The sequence below is a fragment of the Abramis brama genome (genome assembly GCF_963993115.1).
Source record: "Abramis brama genome assembly, chromosome: 4".
Classification (NCBI taxonomy): domain Eukaryota; kingdom Metazoa; phylum Chordata; class Actinopteri; order Cypriniformes; family Leuciscidae; genus Abramis; species Abramis brama.
In genome coordinates this window covers 8664573-8684324 of record NC_139966.1, presented here as the reverse complement: position 1 = coordinate 8684324, position 19752 = coordinate 8664573, and the positions used below count along the sequence as shown (strand labels likewise).

Sequence of the window (19752 nt, the reverse complement as noted above, 5' to 3'; positions counted from 1 at the left end):
ATAAAAAAATGTCTTTCCGAATGGGAATAAATCAAATAAAAAAATAAAAAAGCTATAGGCCGCCTATAGGCGGTTATAGGACATGACACAAATTAATACATTTTAAAGCCACTAGATGGCGCTCTTCTCACTTAAATTTTTATTTTTTTAGGCCTGCACTCTATTTTGATGTGAAATGTTGCATTTATTGAAAAATAAAATAAAATAAATAAAATAAATATATATATATTAATTCTAATGGAAAAAATAGCTAATAAAAACTATATAATTAATGCAAAGTATCATAAAAAAATCTAAAAATTCTAAATAATAATCAGAAAACATTATAGACCAAAAATATATTTGATTGGTTATCCTGGGAAAAAGTAAAGTAAAATTTTAAGGCTTCGCCCGTTTTCGGGCGGGAGGAAGCTAAGTGTGACTATTTTACGAAGAAGCCCAGAGGGTTAAAAGAAAGATAAGAGCCTCTGCTATTAAACGACAACAAAACATTTTTTGTTCTAGCGTCATAATGTGGGTACGTTTCATAACAAAAAAAAAACTTTGAACAAAAAGCTGAAATATTTATGTTTTTGCCAAAGACTACGTCTGGATCGATGATCAAAACACAGATGGAGTAGATCGAGTCCATCATCAGCCCCAAAGCTCCACAGTCATTTCCTCTTCATGGGCTCAACTCGTCATTCAGTAACATTAGCAATAGAAACATTGCTTACACAATGAAAATCTAAAACAGCCTAGTTTATGCTTCTTTACTTATGTAGACTGAAATGATACTTTGTTTTATTTTAAAAGTACATTAATAGCACACTTGAATAAACTTCTTTACCGGTTTTCTTTAACAAAGAACACAAACAGGGTCTCACATTTACATGACTTTTCCCATGTTTTTGTAAGTGTGATGTTTTTATTAGACTAATCACAATTGAAATCGCAGATGTGCTCCTTTTTCTAAAACTTGTCACACGGAGGAAAACGTATATTTCTTTTCAGAATGAGTTTGCAAATGCCGTTTCAGCTCTGTGTGATTTGTGAAACTCTTCTCACACTGAAGACACTTGTAAGGCTTCTCTCCAGTGTGAGCTCTCATGTGAACCTTAAGGTTTCCTTTAATCGTGAAGCTCTTTCCACACTGAGGACAAGTGAAAGGCTTTTCTCCAGTGTGAATTCTCATGTGATTCTCAAGGTACACTCTCTTTGTGAAACTCTTTCCACACTGAGGGCATATAACACAGTTCTCTCCAGTGTGAATCCTCATGTGATCATTGAAGTGTACTTTATGTCTGAAACTCTTCCCACACAGTTTGCAGGTGAATGGCTTCTCTCCGGTGTGAACTCTCATGTGAGTCGTAAGATTTCCTTGAAGTGAGAAGCTCTTTCCACACTGTTGGCAGGTGTGAGGCTTCTCTCCAGTGTGAACTCTCATGTGGGCTTTAAGGTTTTTTTTCTGTGTAAATCTCTTTCCACACTGAGGGCATATAAACAGCTTCTCTCCAGTGTGGATGTTCAAGTGGGCTTTAAGGCTGTCTTTTCGATTGAAACTCTTTCCACACTGTTGGCAGGTCAAAGGCTTATCTCCAATGTGAACTCCCATCTGGACTTTAAGGTTTCTAGTTCCTGTTTTATGAGTCTGTGAGTAACTAATAGATTTTGCCCCAGTCATGAAATCATGGCATTGCTCATACTGATCTTCCTCATCCATTTCATTCAGTTCTTGACTCTCCTCCTTTAGGTCCATCAGGTCTAGAGTGAAAAAAAAAAAAAACATACAAAAACAAGTTAACACCATTTAAACATGTAAAACATCAAATCCAACAACATGTATTCTAGATCATATATGCACTAAACAACTAAAAACAAAAAATTTGTCAACATTGTTCATTGTTTGCTTTCTTTAAGACACGTCACAAATAATCTCAAGCTGCCAGTTATCAAGACCCTTATAAAACCCCACAGTAGAGCGCTGGAGAAGAATCTGGAGAAGAGTCAACAAATGTTCAGAAAACACAAAACTAGGTTTTTGATGTACAAAACCAAAACAAGGACAACTTTCCAGTTGTGTCAAACTAAGTACACCCTATGATTCAAACCTTTAGCAGCAATAACGTCTCAGGTTATGACTGTAACTTTTGTTCCCTGAGAACAGGGAATGAGACATTCCATCAATTTTGGGGAACGCCTCCGCATGATCAAGTGTCTGAAACGCTTATCAAATCACAGCAATCTTATTGACCGGCGACCCTATGACATCATAGGGAAGTGATGTCTCATCATAGGTAGTGTGACCTGGAAGTATATAAGAGGCGCCTAGAGAACATATCATCCACTTATCGTCTGAAGGGATTGTTCAGCAGGCATCCCCATGGCATGGCAAAAGACGCAGTCTGCGTCCGAAAACTGATAAATGCTGCCATCGGAGGACAAACGCTGCCTGTAAAGTCATTGCCTGATAGGGCAGCGAGGCAACAAGTCACTGCCTACGTTTTCGGATGCAGCCGCAGTGTCTCGTTCCCTGTTCTCAGGGAACAAAGGTTATATTATAGTCGTGACCTGAGACATTCCCTTTCAAAAAGGGAACTTGCAATGCGTCGATGACGCTTAAGGGAACGATGTATCAGCGCCACCATGCTGACGGGAGTGTATGCCAACTATTGCTGTGACAAAAACACCAGAAAATGGCAGTTTCACTGAAATGCCAAACACTCCCCTTCAGGTCACATACAGGCTGTCAGTGACAGTATTCCCTATGCCCACTGCCAAAGCTATAAGTCTCAGAAAGGCCTCTGATACAACAAAGGCCTACAAAAGCCGCTCAAAGGCTTGGAACCAACAACTTCCATGGAAGGGAATATGACCAGGGGGTCCGAAAGGAGTCCCGTCCAATCACTTTCTGAGGGGTACATAGTCAACCCCAGATGCCAAAAGGGAGACTGACCTGGTCTAATTTATTGACCTTGTCTTGCCAACAACCTGCCGGTTTCCTAAACCGAATCTCTAACATTATTTGCCTCACTTGTGGAGGCATCCGATAGGGAGGACTGCAGATAGTGGCAGTAATCGCTTACAGACCGGATCAGAGACGGGCATCCTGGAGAGTAGAACTCAGCATAGCGCTTTTTAACCCTTGCAAATGAGGGGAGTAACTCTACTCGATCCTGGATATACACAGTGCTTCAGGCCCTAGAGGCTGGGCACTCTAAAAGGGACCCTAATCAAGGGAGCGTCTCCAGCTCTAGGGCTGACCTAACAGAGAGGCCTCGTGAGTCGTTCGACCTTCCGACCAGACATAGGAAGCTAAGTACTCATACAGAGCGATCCTCAGATAGAGTCTGGAACAGTATGCTCAACCTGATAAGTATTGTGTATTCAAGAGAAAACCAAGCTGGTTTCCGACCAGGTCGTAGCTGTATCGACCAGATCTTTTCCCTCCAACAAATAATAGAACTACAGCATGAATTTAGGCAACGAAGTGTAGTCGCATTCCTGGACTAGTAAAAAGATGACTGTGAAAAAAGTAGGATTTAATTAAATACATTTATGGTGAGATTACTACATTTTCAGTTCAATCTGTGTTCATTTTGACCATGAACCATGCGCTGTCACTTTAATTAAGCACGTGCCCACAGCAGAAATAAACTCGGTGCAGAAACGATCTCTGCACTGCTGTATACGCACCGCAACTGGAACGGATCGCCGGACTGCAACCGTGTGCAATGTGAAAGCTCTAACCTGTTAACATAGGTGCGGAAAAAAATACGCACCACATACGCACTGCAAGCGGAGTATGTGTGAAACGGCGTTAGACGAGAACAAACACAACCCTAGGCATTTATTTGATACAGTGGCTAAATTAACAAGAAATAAAGCTTCAACTTCAGATGTTTCCAAACAGTGGAGCAGGAATAAATTTCTTTACTAGCAAGATGCTTGAAAATTATGACCATGTAACCATCTACTGCAGTATCGCATCAGACGTCGTGCTAAAGACATCCTGAAGAACAAAACCATTCATTCCTTGCTTAAGGTGAAGATGTATTATCTAAACTTGTCAAATCATCTAAATCAACATGTATGTTAGACCCTTTACAGACCAAGCTACTGAAAGGGATGCTTCCAGAAGGTATAGACCCTCTTCTTCATATTATTAATTCATCATTGTCATTAGGATACGTACCAAAAACGCTTAAGCTGGCTGTTATCAACCATTTCCCCGAATTGACGTAAATTACCGTCTTTGTGTTTTCACTGTAGGGGGCACTATTATGCATTTTCTAAAAGAGTAATGAATCTCCTGATCAAAACACAGGCAAAGAAACAGAAACAAGCAATATCATATGTAAGCAGATGCATATGTAAAATAATGCGATCATCAACATTAAGCGGCATATAAATCAAAACTGCCTAATTTTACCGAATTAAATGTTGACTCAGGACAAGGTGTTGTTGGACTCGATCTAGTCCATCTGCGTTTTGATCATCGTTCCGAATAGATTTTCTCAGCTTTTTGCTCAAAATGTAGCTAATAAGCTTTATTATGAAACATTCAAGTATTGATAAAAAAGGAATGCGACCCAGGAAGCTAAAATAAAACTTTTTTGTTGTTGTTGTATAAAACCAGATGGTCTGTTCTCTTTTGATAATATTGCATATTCATATAACAAAATATTCTGGGGGCCATGAAAATTTTGTGAAAATGATCAAAAATGTTAGTGGTGGCTTGCCACTTATTCAAAAAATGCTTACAGGGAAAGAGTTAAACCTCTCATTAAAAAAACTCAACTTGATCCTAAAGAATTAGTTATTTACAGGCCGATCTCAAATCTACCCTTTTTGTCAAAGATTCTAGAAAAGGCAGTATCCTCACAATCTTTTTAGGGCCCGTCCACACGGAGACGCGTTTCGCTGTATACGTATACATTTTTTATCATATTGGCGTTTCGTCCACACGGATCCGGCGTTTTGGGAGACTGAAACCGCTATTTTTTTAAACCGGGTCCCAAAGTGGATAAATCTGAAAACGACACCCTTGCGGTTTCGTGTGTACAGCCAATCCGTATATTTTGTGAAACGATGATGCCATCACATCACGTGTCGGCTGCGTCACACGTAACAGCAACGACAATAATGGCGGACTACATGATTGTGTTTGTGCTGCAGAAGCTACTAAGCCTACTAGCTTTATTACAGCAAAATCTATTGCTTCTATGCAACTGTGGTGAGCAACAAGCGATAATCTTCGTCTTCTTCTTCTTGGTTCGTATACAGCGCGCAAGGTTATGCGCATGCTCAAAGTCTTCTTCTCCGTGTATAGTGTATCTCTGTGGCAGAATTACAGCGCCCCATACTGGTCTGGCATATATGTGACCCCGCCTGTGAAACCCCGGCTAAAGTCGCAGAATCGAATTATGAGTTAACGAGCGTCAAAGTAGTCATAGCCATAAAAATGACAAAAATAGTCCATGTGTGTTTATTGCTGTAAATTATAGATTATACCAATGGTTTTGAGATGCAATACTTACATTTTCATTTATAACATGATAAATACTGAAATTAATGATTTTATTGACACTACGTTATACTTTTGCGCAAAAAAAAAAAAAAAACCCGGACGTGGGCTTCCTAAACATTGATTTCAGACGTCTCTGGGTTTATTTCGCGCAACAACACTGCTGATTCGTATATCAGTCGTTTCAGGAACTTCTTTTCTGTGTATTTTCTATTAGAAAGAGTAAAAACAGACTTTAATATCAATCCGCGAGCGCCGGTAATCAGGTCAACACAATGAAAAAAAAGAGAGAGATGTCAGCCGCGTTTAGATGTCTGTGGTGATTTTTTTCTTGTCATAGTCAATATTTTAAGAACTGCTTAGTATTCTGCCAATAATATTAAACTTATTTTAAGGAAATTTTCGGCCTGCTACATGTTATTTGCTGGATGATGGTAACGTTAATGCGTTGTTTTGACAACTGACATGGCCATGGCTTCGCGGGCGACACCGAAGTATGAGCAGAAACGGAAAATAGCTGCTTGCTTAATCAGCTTGCTTGATATTAATCTCGGTGGAATTGCCCGAAAATTATGATTTAACCGGTTTTATTGCGGATTATTTTCTGGAGGATGATTGTGATGATGAAAAGGACACTTCTTTGACGAAAATTTAATGGTAAGTATTTGTTATTATTTTTTTATGCTAAATATGTAAATGTATACTGTCAGTGTCCAGCCAATGTAATGCTAACACATATCTGTGATGCAAAAATAGTGGATTTAAATGTTTATTACATTTGTTGATGGGGATTGAGTCAGTTTAAATTGATTACGTTTATGGCATGATGTTTATTTGTTTCATTACACTCTGAATTGAAGTCTGCTTACCACCTATAGGCTGTTTCTTGTTCCTATATGCTCTCCCCTCAATTAATCAGATCCAGTCTGACTAAACTGAAAAAATATTTTCTGATATTTTCATATAAAATTCTTCATTATCCATTTTAAATGTGGAATTAAACCCACTTCCCATTCTTGCATGTTACACAATCATGTTTTTAGGTATCTTGCTTTGAATTGAAAAAAAAATTATCTTTGCTTTTTCAGGCAGTGACCAACATGATGAGGAGGACAAGCCAGTTTTGGTGATAGAACCCCAAGCTATTTGTCTGGCGAACATGAAGAGTTCACCAATTTGCTTCGAATGCTGGAAGTCCAGATGAGAAACTGAAAATCAGTTTCTTTTGCAACTGCAAGTATTTCAATGGGGAAAAGTGTTCTTTATTTTTCAAGGAGGGAGAGTTGCTGTCACTCAGGATTTTATTTTGCATCTAGACAATTTTATAATGTGTACAAAGTTTGAGACTGACCTGTTAAAGGGATAGTTTACCCAAAAATGATTTACTCATACTCACCCTCATGTTATTCCAATCCCGTATAAGTTTCTTGCTTCTGTTTAACAAAAAATAAGATATTTTAAAGAATGTTGGTAACCAGACAGTTGGCGGCACCTATGGAAGTCAATGGGTACCGTCAACTGTCTGGTTACAAACATTCTTTAAAATATCTTATTTTGTGTTCAGCAGAAGAAAGAAACTCATACAGGTTTGGAACAACATCAGGGTGAGTAAATGATGACAGAATTGTAGTTTTTGGGTAAACTATCCCTTGAAATTTTTTTTTTTTTTTTTTTTTTTTTTTTACTCCAGATTTACTCAATGTTACACCATGGGCCAGTACGAGAATGATAATTTCAGAGAATGAGAAATGGTATGTTATTTAATTGATATATTATTGACATTTCACTGATATTTCTTTTTACTAATAAAGTTATACAAATCATTCCACTGAATTGACATGGTAATTGTTGCTATGATCAAGCTCTTGTGGTACCCCCATTCATTTCAATGTGTTTATGCTTTTAGCTTTTTGGACATGTACATCATAATAAATAGATCTGTTTTACAAAACTTTAAGAATTTTTCCACTGATGGGTCATATATCACTAAAAAGGGGAGAATCTCAGCTTTAATGTGTTATAAGTCACATATGCAGGATAACTATGGATCAAATGTGTTGCAGCTTTAAAAAAATAACTTATCTTTAAATTGGAATTTCTCAAAAATATGATTTTCTGAGGCCGAATTTGAGCAAATCTTTGACATGGCCTTACTCAGTCAATATTAAAGATATCAAGGTTATATTTTCACAGAATGTTCTTTACATTGTGGAGGATGATTTTATGTAAAAAACACTGAATCACAAAAATATGACTTTAGCTGGGTTTTCACAGGCAGGGTCACATATACTACACCGTTTTCAGTCGGTTTCAGTGGTTTCGTGTGTACGCAGATATTTCTTGAGACAACGCCGTGTTTACGGAATTTTTTTTTTAGAACGAGAAAAAAAAAAATTATCGGATAGGGAAGTGTTGTATTACATATTTATTAAATGTTTAATTTAGTTTTTCCACTGCAATAGTATATAAACTGATAAAGTTTATATACTGATTTATTGAGTCTCCAGCAAGAGTCTCCTTTCCTGCCAGACCTGTTTTCTCTATTGTGTTTTAAATAAGTCAGATCACTTGATTCTCACCTTTCGGAGCCCAGACGTTGAATCGTTAGGTTGATTGACTTTCACCTTTTGTCTTTAATGGGTCTGGGATGGCTATTGGAATTGGAGTTCCTGGCCAGTATCAGCATGTGAATAGTTATGCTGATTCAATTGGACTCAGAGTAGGGTGTGTTCCTACTTCATTTGCATGCTTTGTTCAGGGTCTCCACCTCTATGTAATCCCTCCCCCTTGGAATGTATATAACTACAATGCAAACTGTATATACTTTAGATTATGTTGGACGAAACCGCAGCCGCGCTCAAATAAAGAAACTCTTCTGTTTGAACGTGATCCCAACGTCTCCTGGTCTGCTTTGAAGAAAGAAAAACTTTACAACAGAACGCACCGGCTTCGTGTGGACGTGGCCTTAGAAAGAAATGATATCTGCAAGGATTTCCAGTCAGGATTTAGGCCGTACCATAGTACTGAGACAGCTCTCATTAGAGTCACAAATGATTTGCTCTTATCATCCGATCGTGGTTGTATCTCTCTATTAGTGTTACTCGATCTTAGTGATGCATTTGACACCATTGACCACAACATTCTTTTAAATAGACTCAAAAATCGATCACATGTTCATATGGAGTCCTGCAAGGCTCAGTAGTAGGACCGTTGCTTTTCAGTGTTATGCTGAGGATACTCAGCTCTATATTTCTCCATGCCCTTACGAAACCTTAATATATCTACATTACGACATATGCTCTCATTGACAAATGCAGAAAAGTTATTTCATACATTCATGATCTCAAGGCTAGATTATGTAGATTATGTTGATGACCAACCTGTGTGTTCCTCAGTTTCTTCATGTTTGACTCTGAATGTTTTTTCAATCTTCACGTCTTCACTCTCCTCTTTAATAAACGCCATCTTTATAATAGTTCAGTAGTCAGCGCACCTGTAAGACAGTCAGTCAGAGAGAGAGAGTTAATGGACTTAAATGATCTGATTAGACTAAAAACACTAAACTAGCTATACAAATGAATACAAAAACATAGATTATACAGACAATTAATATTTAGACATTTATGATTTACATATGGTATTTATTTGTAGATTATTTTTAATGGATTAGACTGTGATGAACACATTGTGAGTTGATTTGTAGAAGTTGTCATTCCACATGTGTGTGTTGTTGTTCTTGCTGCATTTACACTGGTGAACTGCAGGAGTCGTCAGCGTGATTCGGTGATTCGAGCGCTTACAAACTCTGAATCATTTGATTCATTTGAATCTGAACTGGTTTCGAAAAGCTCTGTTTCTCTATCATTACTTGCCAGAGAGCAAACAGTTCAAAAATGTTCATTACTTTATTCATGCACTTTACTTGTAAAAAAAATATGTTCGTTACTGTTACTAAAACATTACAATATTCATTTAAAAAAAAGTCATTTTGATAAACGAGCTGCATTGATTTAAACACTTTAAATGGGTACAAACACAAACCTTTCTTCAACAGACTCACAGATGCAGGAGCGCGGCGCGGCCTTATGATGTCATGTCGCCCCACCAAAATAAAAGTCCTGTTAACACGAAAAAGAAATTCACATACAGAAAACGATGATCAAATGATATGATCAAATGATAAAATAATTCAAAGGATAAATCGCAAATTCCCAAAGCAGTGATATTTTCTCAAAAGCTTCTGGCTTATATCTAAATAAGAGTGAAGTGATCGCAATTAGAATATAAAGTCAAATGTCTTGATCTTCTAATTACAGAGGATTGGAAAGAACTTTTGAAATTTTGAAACTCATTAAATATTTGTATTTAAAAATTAAGTGTGTGGTTGCAGAAAAAGATCTAGTTAATTTACTCTTTATCGTGATGTATCCATCTTATTCCATCTCAGTTTCTCCACAGAATATAAGGGCAATAAATAAAATAAAATGTCATCTTTGTTTTGTTTAAGTGCATTATTTCAAAATGAAATATCACAGAACTTTTTTTGTAGTCCGAAAAATAGCACTTTGTTTACACACACAAGGAATTTCTCCTGGTGACAGGAGCTTCCAGTGCAAAAGGAAAGTGCAGACATGGCCAACAATTACACAATAAGAATGAAATATAACACAATACTAATATTATAAAGAAAACTAAATTTAAATGATGCAATATAGTACAGTAATAGAAATATAGAAAGTTTTTTTTTTTTTTTTTTTTTTGAGATGTTGAAATTTGAAATGTTGAAATGTTATGTACAAAGTGGGTTCGAGTCTCAGAGTCTCAGTTTGAACAGAATCGACTTGAAAGAGTTATTCATTTGTAAATGGGGCATCGCTCATGTCCCAGAATAACAGTATCAGCGTGCTTGGAATAAACTACGCATTTCTTAACATGTATTGCATTAAAGTAACGAGAGGAACGTCGCCCAACATAAAGAAGTAAAGGTAACAGAGTAAATGTACTTTGTTACCCACCTCTGCACAGACGTGAGAGCGACAGGTCTGTAGACAGGTCAAAAGTCCAGTGATTTGGGGTTTTTTAGAGACTGGAATGATATTGGAGCATTTGAAACTAGGGACTTCATGTCTTCAGATGCCTGCCAAAGTAAGCACATAGAGTGCACTCAGCATCAATGCACAGGCTTGTGCAACATATTTTATCTGTTGTCAGCTGCGCATATGGATCATGGTACATCTAGTGGTGGGCAGATCGAGGCTTTATGGAGCACTGAAACAGTTCAAGCAAATGTGCCGGATTGTGTCGAGGCTTCAAAACAACCCGACACCCATCTCCACGGTGACCCCTTGTGGTCAGAACACTGTAAATGCAACAAAAACCCAGTTCACCAGGTGAAGTGGAAGCTAACCACATGGATAGCTTAGCCGAAGTTTTATACAAACTGAAATCACTTCGAGCAGGGATCGGAACTAAGTACAACAACGTAGATACCCGTCTGACTGATATGGCGAACTCAATGGCCGCGTTGGAAAGCAAAGTGTCGGATGTAAAACGAGATGTTTCTTCTAATGCAGTGCGTATTGAGGAGGCTGAAGGCCGCATACACGATGCAGAAAAGACACTTGACAAAACAGAAGCCGCACTCGACTCAGCCATCAAATGAATCATTTACCTTGAATCAAAGACTGATGACTTGGAGAACCGGGTGCCAAAGGAAGAACCTCCGGCTCTATGGTATTCGAGAGGGCGCCGAGGGACAGAAAACTCTCCTTGAATTTATAAGCGAGAGGTTAACACAAGGGCTGGGACCAGACAAATCATTCACCCTAGAGCGGGTTCATCGCACACTCACATCTGGGAAGCCCAACCAAAGCAGAGCAATACTCATCCGCTTCTTAAAGTTTCAGGAGAAAGAATTTGTCTACTGTGAATCAAGGCGGTGAGACATCACACACGACAGGGTCAAGATATCCTTTGCACAGGATCTCTCAGCGGAGATGGTACGGATTCGACGGGGATTTAATCCAGTCACGAAATTGTGTGTTGATATCAGCGCTTTCCGTGGATTTCAGCATCACCCTTGCAAGCTTTAATTAAAATTAGAAGAAATAACTCTTGGAAATTTAGAAGGCAAGGGGTCACGTATTTGTGTACTATAATTTAATGTTCAAACACATTACTGAATCAACATTGGACAAATTTAATGCCTGGAAAATGGATATAAAGGAAGATATAGAAGAGGCAGACTGGAAATATCCATGTCTTAAAGCACAAACAAAGACAATAAATACAAGGTTTAAATTACTTCAATATAAATGGTTAGAACCTATATAACACCTGTCAAACTTCATCAAATGTCCGGGAATATTCCAGATGTGTGTTCTAAATGCTTGGATAATAAAGGTACATTATGAAGCCCGGTCGAAGATTATTCATTTAGTTTGGTAATATTTCCTTAATATTATTTTCTAATATTTTATTTATATGTATATATTTATTTTGATTGAAAATGAAGACAAATGTATGACTAAGTTTTGAGTTAAAAGTACTTGCCGTTGTTAAGAGCTGGGATTGGTTGAACGCTGAGGGGGGCGGGAGGTGTAACATCTGGGAAGAAGAGGTGATGGCTGGAAGATAGATCGTGTCTGAGGCTAGCTTAAGTTTAAAAATACCATCCTATGACGGTTGTCTATAAGAGAGCTGATTTAAAGTTGGTATGATGTAGTTTGAGTGTGAGGGGATAGCAATTTCCCCTTTGATAATCGAATGACCGAGTAGCGCACAATTCTCAAGAAAACAGCGCTAATCACACGGGAGAGACTAGAGAGGTCGCGTTTGTGGAAAACTACCGTGTGTCGCTTCTCCTACCAAACCTGTATAGAAGACATCCCAGATAACGCCCTGAGATACCAGGAATTCTCAGTGGTTCCTCTGGCAACGCTGGATGAGTTCGCCAATCTGCAGTCAGTTCTTCACAATCCCTCTTGCTGAAAGTGCGTCATATGAAAGCCGGCTCGAACTAACATTGGTAACGGTGCGTTCACACGGGGCGTCAGCATCAACGCTTGACGGAAGGCGTGGCTGAAGTTTGGCACTGACGCCATGGTCATAGCAGCGTCAGCCAATGAAATTAGACAGGAACTCAACAACAAGCTTCATTGTCATTCAACATGGACGCCAATTTGGTTGCGATAGCAATAGCTTGTGTGGTTACTGTGAACGTTCAACGCAAGTTGAAACGACGTGGTACTTGGCGCTTCTGGGTACATTCTATTCTCAGAGAGCGAAAACAACGGGAGAGTATCACGGACTTGTCCGGGAGCTGCGTCTGGATGGGGTACTGTTTGAGCGGTACTTCAGGATGTCCCCGGACACCTTCGACGAGTTGCTGGGCAGGGTGGGACCACTGATCACAAGAGCTGATTCCGTGATGCGGAAGGCAATTGGACCTGCCCAGCGACTCGCTATCTGTCTTCGGTAAGAATAACTTTATATTACTGCGTATTCTTTATATATACACACACATACATACATGTAGAAACCAAGCTCATGGTCGTTGGTAAATAAATAAAATTGAATATCTCATAGTCCGATTGTCTGCGTAGTAAAAGGTAGTAAAAGGTATGTGTATGTGTATGTGTATGTATGTATGTGTATGTGTGTGAGTGTATGTATATATATATATATATATATATATATATATATTGCAGTGTCTTTACTGTATAATGCTTTTTTTCCCCCAGGTATTTGGCAACTGGAGACTCATTTAGAACTATCGCCTTCAGTTACCGAGTGGGCCATTCTACTGTCGCAGGCATTGTGCCGGATGTGGCCAGTGCAATCTGGGAGGCTCTGGTGAAGGACACCATGTCAGTTCCAAAAAAAGAGGACTGGAGGGCAATAGCTGACCAGTTCTATGCACGCTGGAACTTTCCCAATTGTCTCGGAGCAATCGATGGGAAACATGTCCTCTTGCAAGCGCCAGCGAATTCAGGGTCCTTGTTCTTTAATTATAAGTCAAGCTATTCGCTGGTGCTCCTGGCTGTTGTGGATGCCAACTATCTCTTCCGTGTGGTGGATGTTGGTGGCTATGGCAGGACCAGTGACGGTGGGACACTCCGGAATTCAGCGTTTGGAGAGAGTCTGAGAGATGGTACGCTGGACTTACCACCAGATGCTGCTATCCCTGGAGCAGAGCATCGTGGGCCCCTTCCCTGTGTCTTTGTGGGAGATGAGGCCTTCCCGCTCACTACAAATGATGTTTTATTAACAAGGTTCGGGAGGAGCACGTTCAGATAATTAACACAAGTGGAGAGCACTCAGCAATCAATGGTAAGAGGTATATATATACTCAGCAGTCTCACCTCATTCCATTGACAGTTTTGCAGCATCCCTCCACCACCCCTTCTCCACACTTCTAGTCCTAAACACTTACATATGGGGGGAGTACTCTGGGTTCGGGCCGAACTCCGAGCTCGGAGCCCTCCCTCCGGACAGCACGCCATATACGCATTAAACTTACCCATTCAAATTATATGTAAGTGTGAACTCGTGAAACCTCCTGCGGCCATACTCTGGACATCACATCCCACCAGAGAGAAGGGCATTCAATTACCGCCTCAGCCGTGCTAGGTTGGTAGTTGAGTGTGCCTTTGGCATCCTCTCTGCTCGCTGGCGGATGTATCGTCGTGTCATCGCGACAAGTCCGAAGGTTGCTGAGGCATGTGTGCTGGCCACATGCGTGTTGCACAACTTCCTCCGAAAGAAAATGCTGGAAGGTCGGAGATGCACACCCACAGCTGCACCTGCCAATGAAGCACCTTCAGCTCCAGAGGGCCTGAGAGATGCACCAAGGATGGGCTCCAACAATGCAAGCCATAGAGCCATCCAACTCCGGGACACATACTGCGCCTATTTCAGCCAGGAGGGTGCAGTGCCATGGCAGCCGAGTGCATAGAGGACTCCAAAGGCTCTTTTCAGAGCCCACCAAAGGCTCTTTTCAGAGCTACCTACACTTTATGTGAAAAGGGCACATTTCAATTATGTCATAAATGTATAATATTATTCTGTATTTTATTCCATTGCCTTGTATGACAATCTATTTTATGTTTGCATTTTCAGGTTTTTAATTATGATCTGTGCAGATTTCTGGAGAGAACATACAAATGTCTGCATCTGTTAGTACTGCTGATATGAGGTAAGTAAAAATGGCATATATATGCACATACATAGACAGCTACACACACACATACACACATGCACATATATGTGTGTGTTTATGTATGTATATATATATATATATATATATATATATATATATATATATATATACACATGTGTATATATATATATATATATATATATATATATATGTTTATGTATGTATGCATATATGTGTGTATACATGTTTTTTGTGAGAGAAAACACAGCACAAGCATGAGTTCATTTTAATTGGTTTATTTATGCAAGTAGAAATGTGTGTGAATGTGTGAATTTTTTTTTTTTTTTATTATTATTATTTATCGTATTTATTTATAAATTTTTTTTTTTATTACAGGACGACGTCAGCAGCCTCCAGTTCTGCCTGGTACACAAGTTGGTGGATCTCAAAATGCAGACTTGCTTTTCTCATCAGAGGAAGTCTGCGAATGGATGGTAAGAGGCTTTTAAAGAACATTTCATCTTCATCCTCTGGAGATGTTTGAGGCAGTGGGGGACGTGGCAGTGAAGCCATCTGTGTCAGGGGCTCGATTGCTGTTAGCATTTCCCTTTCAAAAGCGGACATGTCATGTCCCTTTCTTTTCCTTCCCTTGTTTGCAACCCTGGTTTCCTCCTGCTCCGTCTGCCTTGCTACCATGGTCTGTCTGCCTGCCTCTGTCTGTCTGCCTCTGTCTGCCTGACTGTCTTCCTCATTCCCTGTCTCATCTCTGCCTGCAGGTGCTTGCTGGGAATTGCTCTGACTGCTTCCCTCGGCCTGGCTGTCCTCTGGATCTGGATTGAGGGATTCTCGGACAGAAGATGAGCTGGGTAAAAAGGATGGAGGCCTCTGGACATTACTAGATGTCTCCCTATCAGTGATAAATGGAGTGAGAAACCCCATCACCGCCATAAATCGCCATGGCTGTGTGACCGAGGACCCTGCTCCACTCCTTCTCATCTCCCTTTCTTTGTTTTTTTCTTTTTTGAACTTGTCTCTCAAAGACTTCCACCTGGTCTTGCATATGTCCTCTGAGATGCAAAAAAGAGAAATAAACAGTTCCTTCATATACACGTGTTTGTCAATTATTTATAAAATGTGTAGTTATGAAATAAATATGAATATTGGGGAAAATAACAGTTTAATAACGTTAATAATAAAAAAATCCTGTATATATTTGTATATAAATTATATATAATAAATAGTAAAAAATCACCCACCACTCTGATCATGTATATTTTTTTTTATATGAAATTAAACCTAAATTTCTGATGGGCCGCTATTCTTGCCGGTACATTATATGTATGCTAGTTGTCATTCACGGGTCCAATACACACCAGATTCACCAACGGCCTCTGCCACCTCCTTCCAAGCCTGGTCTCTCCGGTATGAATCCCGGTACATAAAAAGTGATTGGTCATAAAGGACCGGGTGATTGCCCACCGCAATAATTAGTTTCTCCTCCATTTTAAAATGTATCCTCAGTTTGCTGCTCTTGAACAGGATGAACGTGATTGGCTGCCGCCTGGCTACTGTATTTGCATAGAGCGATCCTGATTGGCTGACGCTTCCGTCGGCGGCGCTTCACTGGCGTTGCTCGCGGCAGAAGTTGAAAAATTCTCAACTTCTGCCGCGAGCAACGCCAGTGAAGTGCCACCGACGGATCCACAATTCTTTTCGGCAACGCTTGACGTCACCCATTCAAAGTCAATGGGAAGCGTTGACACTGATGCCCCGTGTGAACGAGGCGTAAGACAGCTGCTTGTTTTGTTTGCTCATTGAGCAAAGCGGCAATCTGTTTTGTGCCTCAACGAACCCCAGCATCGTATCAGGCCTGCAACAGGGTATTTATTTTATTTGTTGCAATTTTGAACATTGACACCCAGGTGTTTTGATTACTGGGGTGGGATGTTTATGTGAACGGTAATCAGTGTGTTGAGACAACAAGGAATCGTTGGACCTGAGAATTAAATCAACACATTCATGTTTTGGTGATATTTGGGGCATTTTGTGTATTTACTGTCCATCCTATTATCTGTTATATTGATAAAACACCAGAGTGATATATTATTCTCTATATAGGGAATATTAATTCGGTGTTGTATCTGTACATTTTTATTTTTGAGTTTGAAAGGAGGAAAGATATGGCTCCTAAGCACCACCATAACAAGATGTACAGTTAGAGATTCACAAGATTACTTGCATAGAAGTCAAAGAAAAAGTCTTTTTTTTTATTAGAACATACCAAAATATTTCTTTAATTTATCTCATCTCATTTGTAATAGAAAAATAGTTTTGAAATGTTTTATACTGAAGTTATGAGGGGGAAAAAACAACAACAAAACCACCCCCACCCTTGCAATATCGCTACGGCCCACAGTTTGGGAAGCCCCGTCTTACTGTTATGCTAATGCTGGTTTACCTGGTTTTACTCTGTGTTTCTCTGCTGTCTCCAAGCATTTTTGTTGATCTGTGAGGAGAAAGGAGAAATAGAGAAGGTTAGAAATAAACAGAAGTTAAAGATAAATATTAAGTGAGCTATTTCTTTATAGCACTACAAAGGGCTCAATAAGTTTTGAACTTCAGCCCTCTTCAACTGGTACAGTATCTGTAAAATGACTCAACTCTGAAACAGGCTAAACCTTTAAGTGGAGTGACAGTCATTCATGGCTGACAATTCAGAGATTGTGTTATGTATGCAAGTCCAGCATGTACACGTTGTTCAGTGACTGTTTGCATTGTAATAAGTGTAACGTCAGCTTCGGCTTCCAGCTGTATTTACCTCTAAATTTGTTCGCTAACTGCTCAGCCAAATGGTTTTCGTTCATCTTTCTCAGGATGTCCACTGTGATCTTCACAGCTCCTTCTGGTCCACAACGTGCCACCATTTGATCCACCGTGTCAGTGATGTTGGGCTTCTCCAGAGCAGCAGTTGAAGCAAGACCATCAGTCTGTAAGTGCCATCTAAACTTCTTCAGTTTTTCACAGCTTAGATCCTCCAGTGTCTCCTGAAGCTGGTCTGGAGCAGATGTCATCATCTGTCACTGACTCACTTCTTCTGGACAAAAAAAAAAAAAAAATATTTGACCTGTCATTTTACCCCCCTCGTACCACCAACACTGAAAACAGCAATTCTACAACCGTATTGTCGCAAATTGGTCGTTCAACGACGTTGGTTAATGATGTCACGCTGGTAATGGAGTAATAACTACTGTTAATGAATCTGTTTGAGATGGAATTAATGCTAGATGTTTTGCTATAAATTACGGACATGGCATCTGAGGACTATTTATAATTTTTCTCAGTTATTTTGCTTTATTTCCAGATTCAATCATAGGCTCGTTTTTAGTACTAGAGCACATTCGCACATGTACACTTTCCAAGAATGATGTTTTTAATCACTTGACTAACTAAAAGACGTAATCAACTTTTGTATGTATTCTAAATAAAAGATACAGATTGTACCGAATGTCAGCTTGTTTATTTGGCTCAAGATAAGGATTTATTGAGCCCACATGTCATGAATAAGAAACAAGAAACTCTGCTTCTAACCACAGGTCGAGAGCTGTCGCTACAAACACCCAACTTTGCGATGCTGTTTGTGAATGTTCGTTGGAACAATGGTTTCGGGAAACACTGACTCGTTTAACTATGCGGATAACGACGGAGCTTGCCACCATAGTTGGCGAACGATGCTTTTTGAAAACTCACCCCTGGTTTTATTTTGGGTTAGAGATTGCAGACCAACACTGGACCAATCAACTGCGAGTAAAGTGACATGTGATGCAATAAAGCCACACCCCCTATATCTCTCACTCCAAATTGAAGATTTGAGTGAAAGAATTTTAGAGACAATCCATCTTTATAATGTTTTTGAACATAGCAAACCATATAAAAGATGTTTTTGTCTTCCACAAAGGAAAACTCTAGCTTAAAGCTGCAGTCTGTAGCTTTTTTTGGTTAAAAATTATCCAACATTTTTGAGCAAGTACATAACCAGCCAGTGTTCAACACTATCTTCTTGCCTTAGCTCGATTCTAAACGGTAAGCTTGTAATAATGATTTTTTTATCCTTAGTTGGTCAGAACAAAAGTGGATGTTACTTGTTCAGACGACATTTTCCGGTGAAAATTCTTATGTTGGTTACAATTCCAAAAAGTAGAATCTGTGATTGCGAATGACAGGATCCACACCAGCGGCGACTGACTGCACCTTTAATCTGTGATAAACATTTTTGCCTGTAGCCTTGAACAGTTTCTCAGAAAGCTTGTGTGTTTGTTGTCTGTAGCATTTAACAAGTTTCTCAGAAAGCTTGTGTGTTTGTTGTCTGTAGTCTTGAACAAGTTTGTCAGCCGCCGGGTCGTTTTTGAGCGTCGGCCGACGTAGTTTTTTCACCGTTGGCTCTAGTCGGACGCCGTCTTTCGCATGTAGAATCGGTGTCGAGCTGTCAGTGAGTGAGTGAACTCTGATTGGCTGTCCAGTTTAGCAAATGAGTCAGTGCACAAGAAGAAGAGCAAAACAGCGAGCAAAGAAGTCAAAACGGTACAGATAGAAGCTCATCTTACCCGAGTGTTCCTGGCCGTATATTTTAAACATAAGAGTGAAAGCAGAGTGGAATAAAGAAAGTGATCAGCAGGATGTATTGTCAAAACAGTAAGCAAGCACTGCTTTGTTTGTGGTGTGTGTATCTGCAGCCTGCACAGTCGGCTTCCCTTTTCTCAAGGTCCTTGAGTTTTGTTGGAAATGAAAGTCAGGCGGCGCGAAGTGACAACCCAGTCTTTCATCAGTGCTAGTTCTTTGGTGTCAGCTTATTGGCAAGAATAAAAGCTTAAGACATTTTGATTGTTTTTCAAATCCAGTCTCTCCATGATAATTATTAAAGTTTATTTTTTTTCCACGACACGCATATTATTTTGAGCTATTTTTGAAACTATATAAATTACAAGGCCTATATGTTTGATTCACTTGCTGTGATATAGTCAGATATTTTCAATCAGCTGCTTCTCAAACTTTCGCTGCAGTAGCAGTTTATTCTTGCCTTGTAAATGCT

General features: G+C 39.4%; 1 protein-coding gene across 1 annotated transcript; it reads right to left on the bottom strand.

The window, feature by feature from the left end:
• Window positions 1–452: 452 nt before the first annotated feature.
• Window positions 453–9582, bottom strand: LOC311081832 (uncharacterized protein). The gene is made up of 3 exons (XM_084112536.1): window positions 9548–9582; window positions 8887–8999; window positions 453–1743 (listed from the first exon to the last, which is right to left on the bottom strand). The coding sequence occupies exons 2-3, from the start codon at window positions 8969–8971 to the stop codon at window positions 962–964; spliced, it is 867 nt and encodes a 288-aa protein (XP_083968662.1). The 5' UTR covers window positions 8972–8999; window positions 9548–9582; the 3' UTR covers window positions 453–961.
• Between the last annotated feature and the right edge of the window lie 10170 nt (window positions 9583–19752).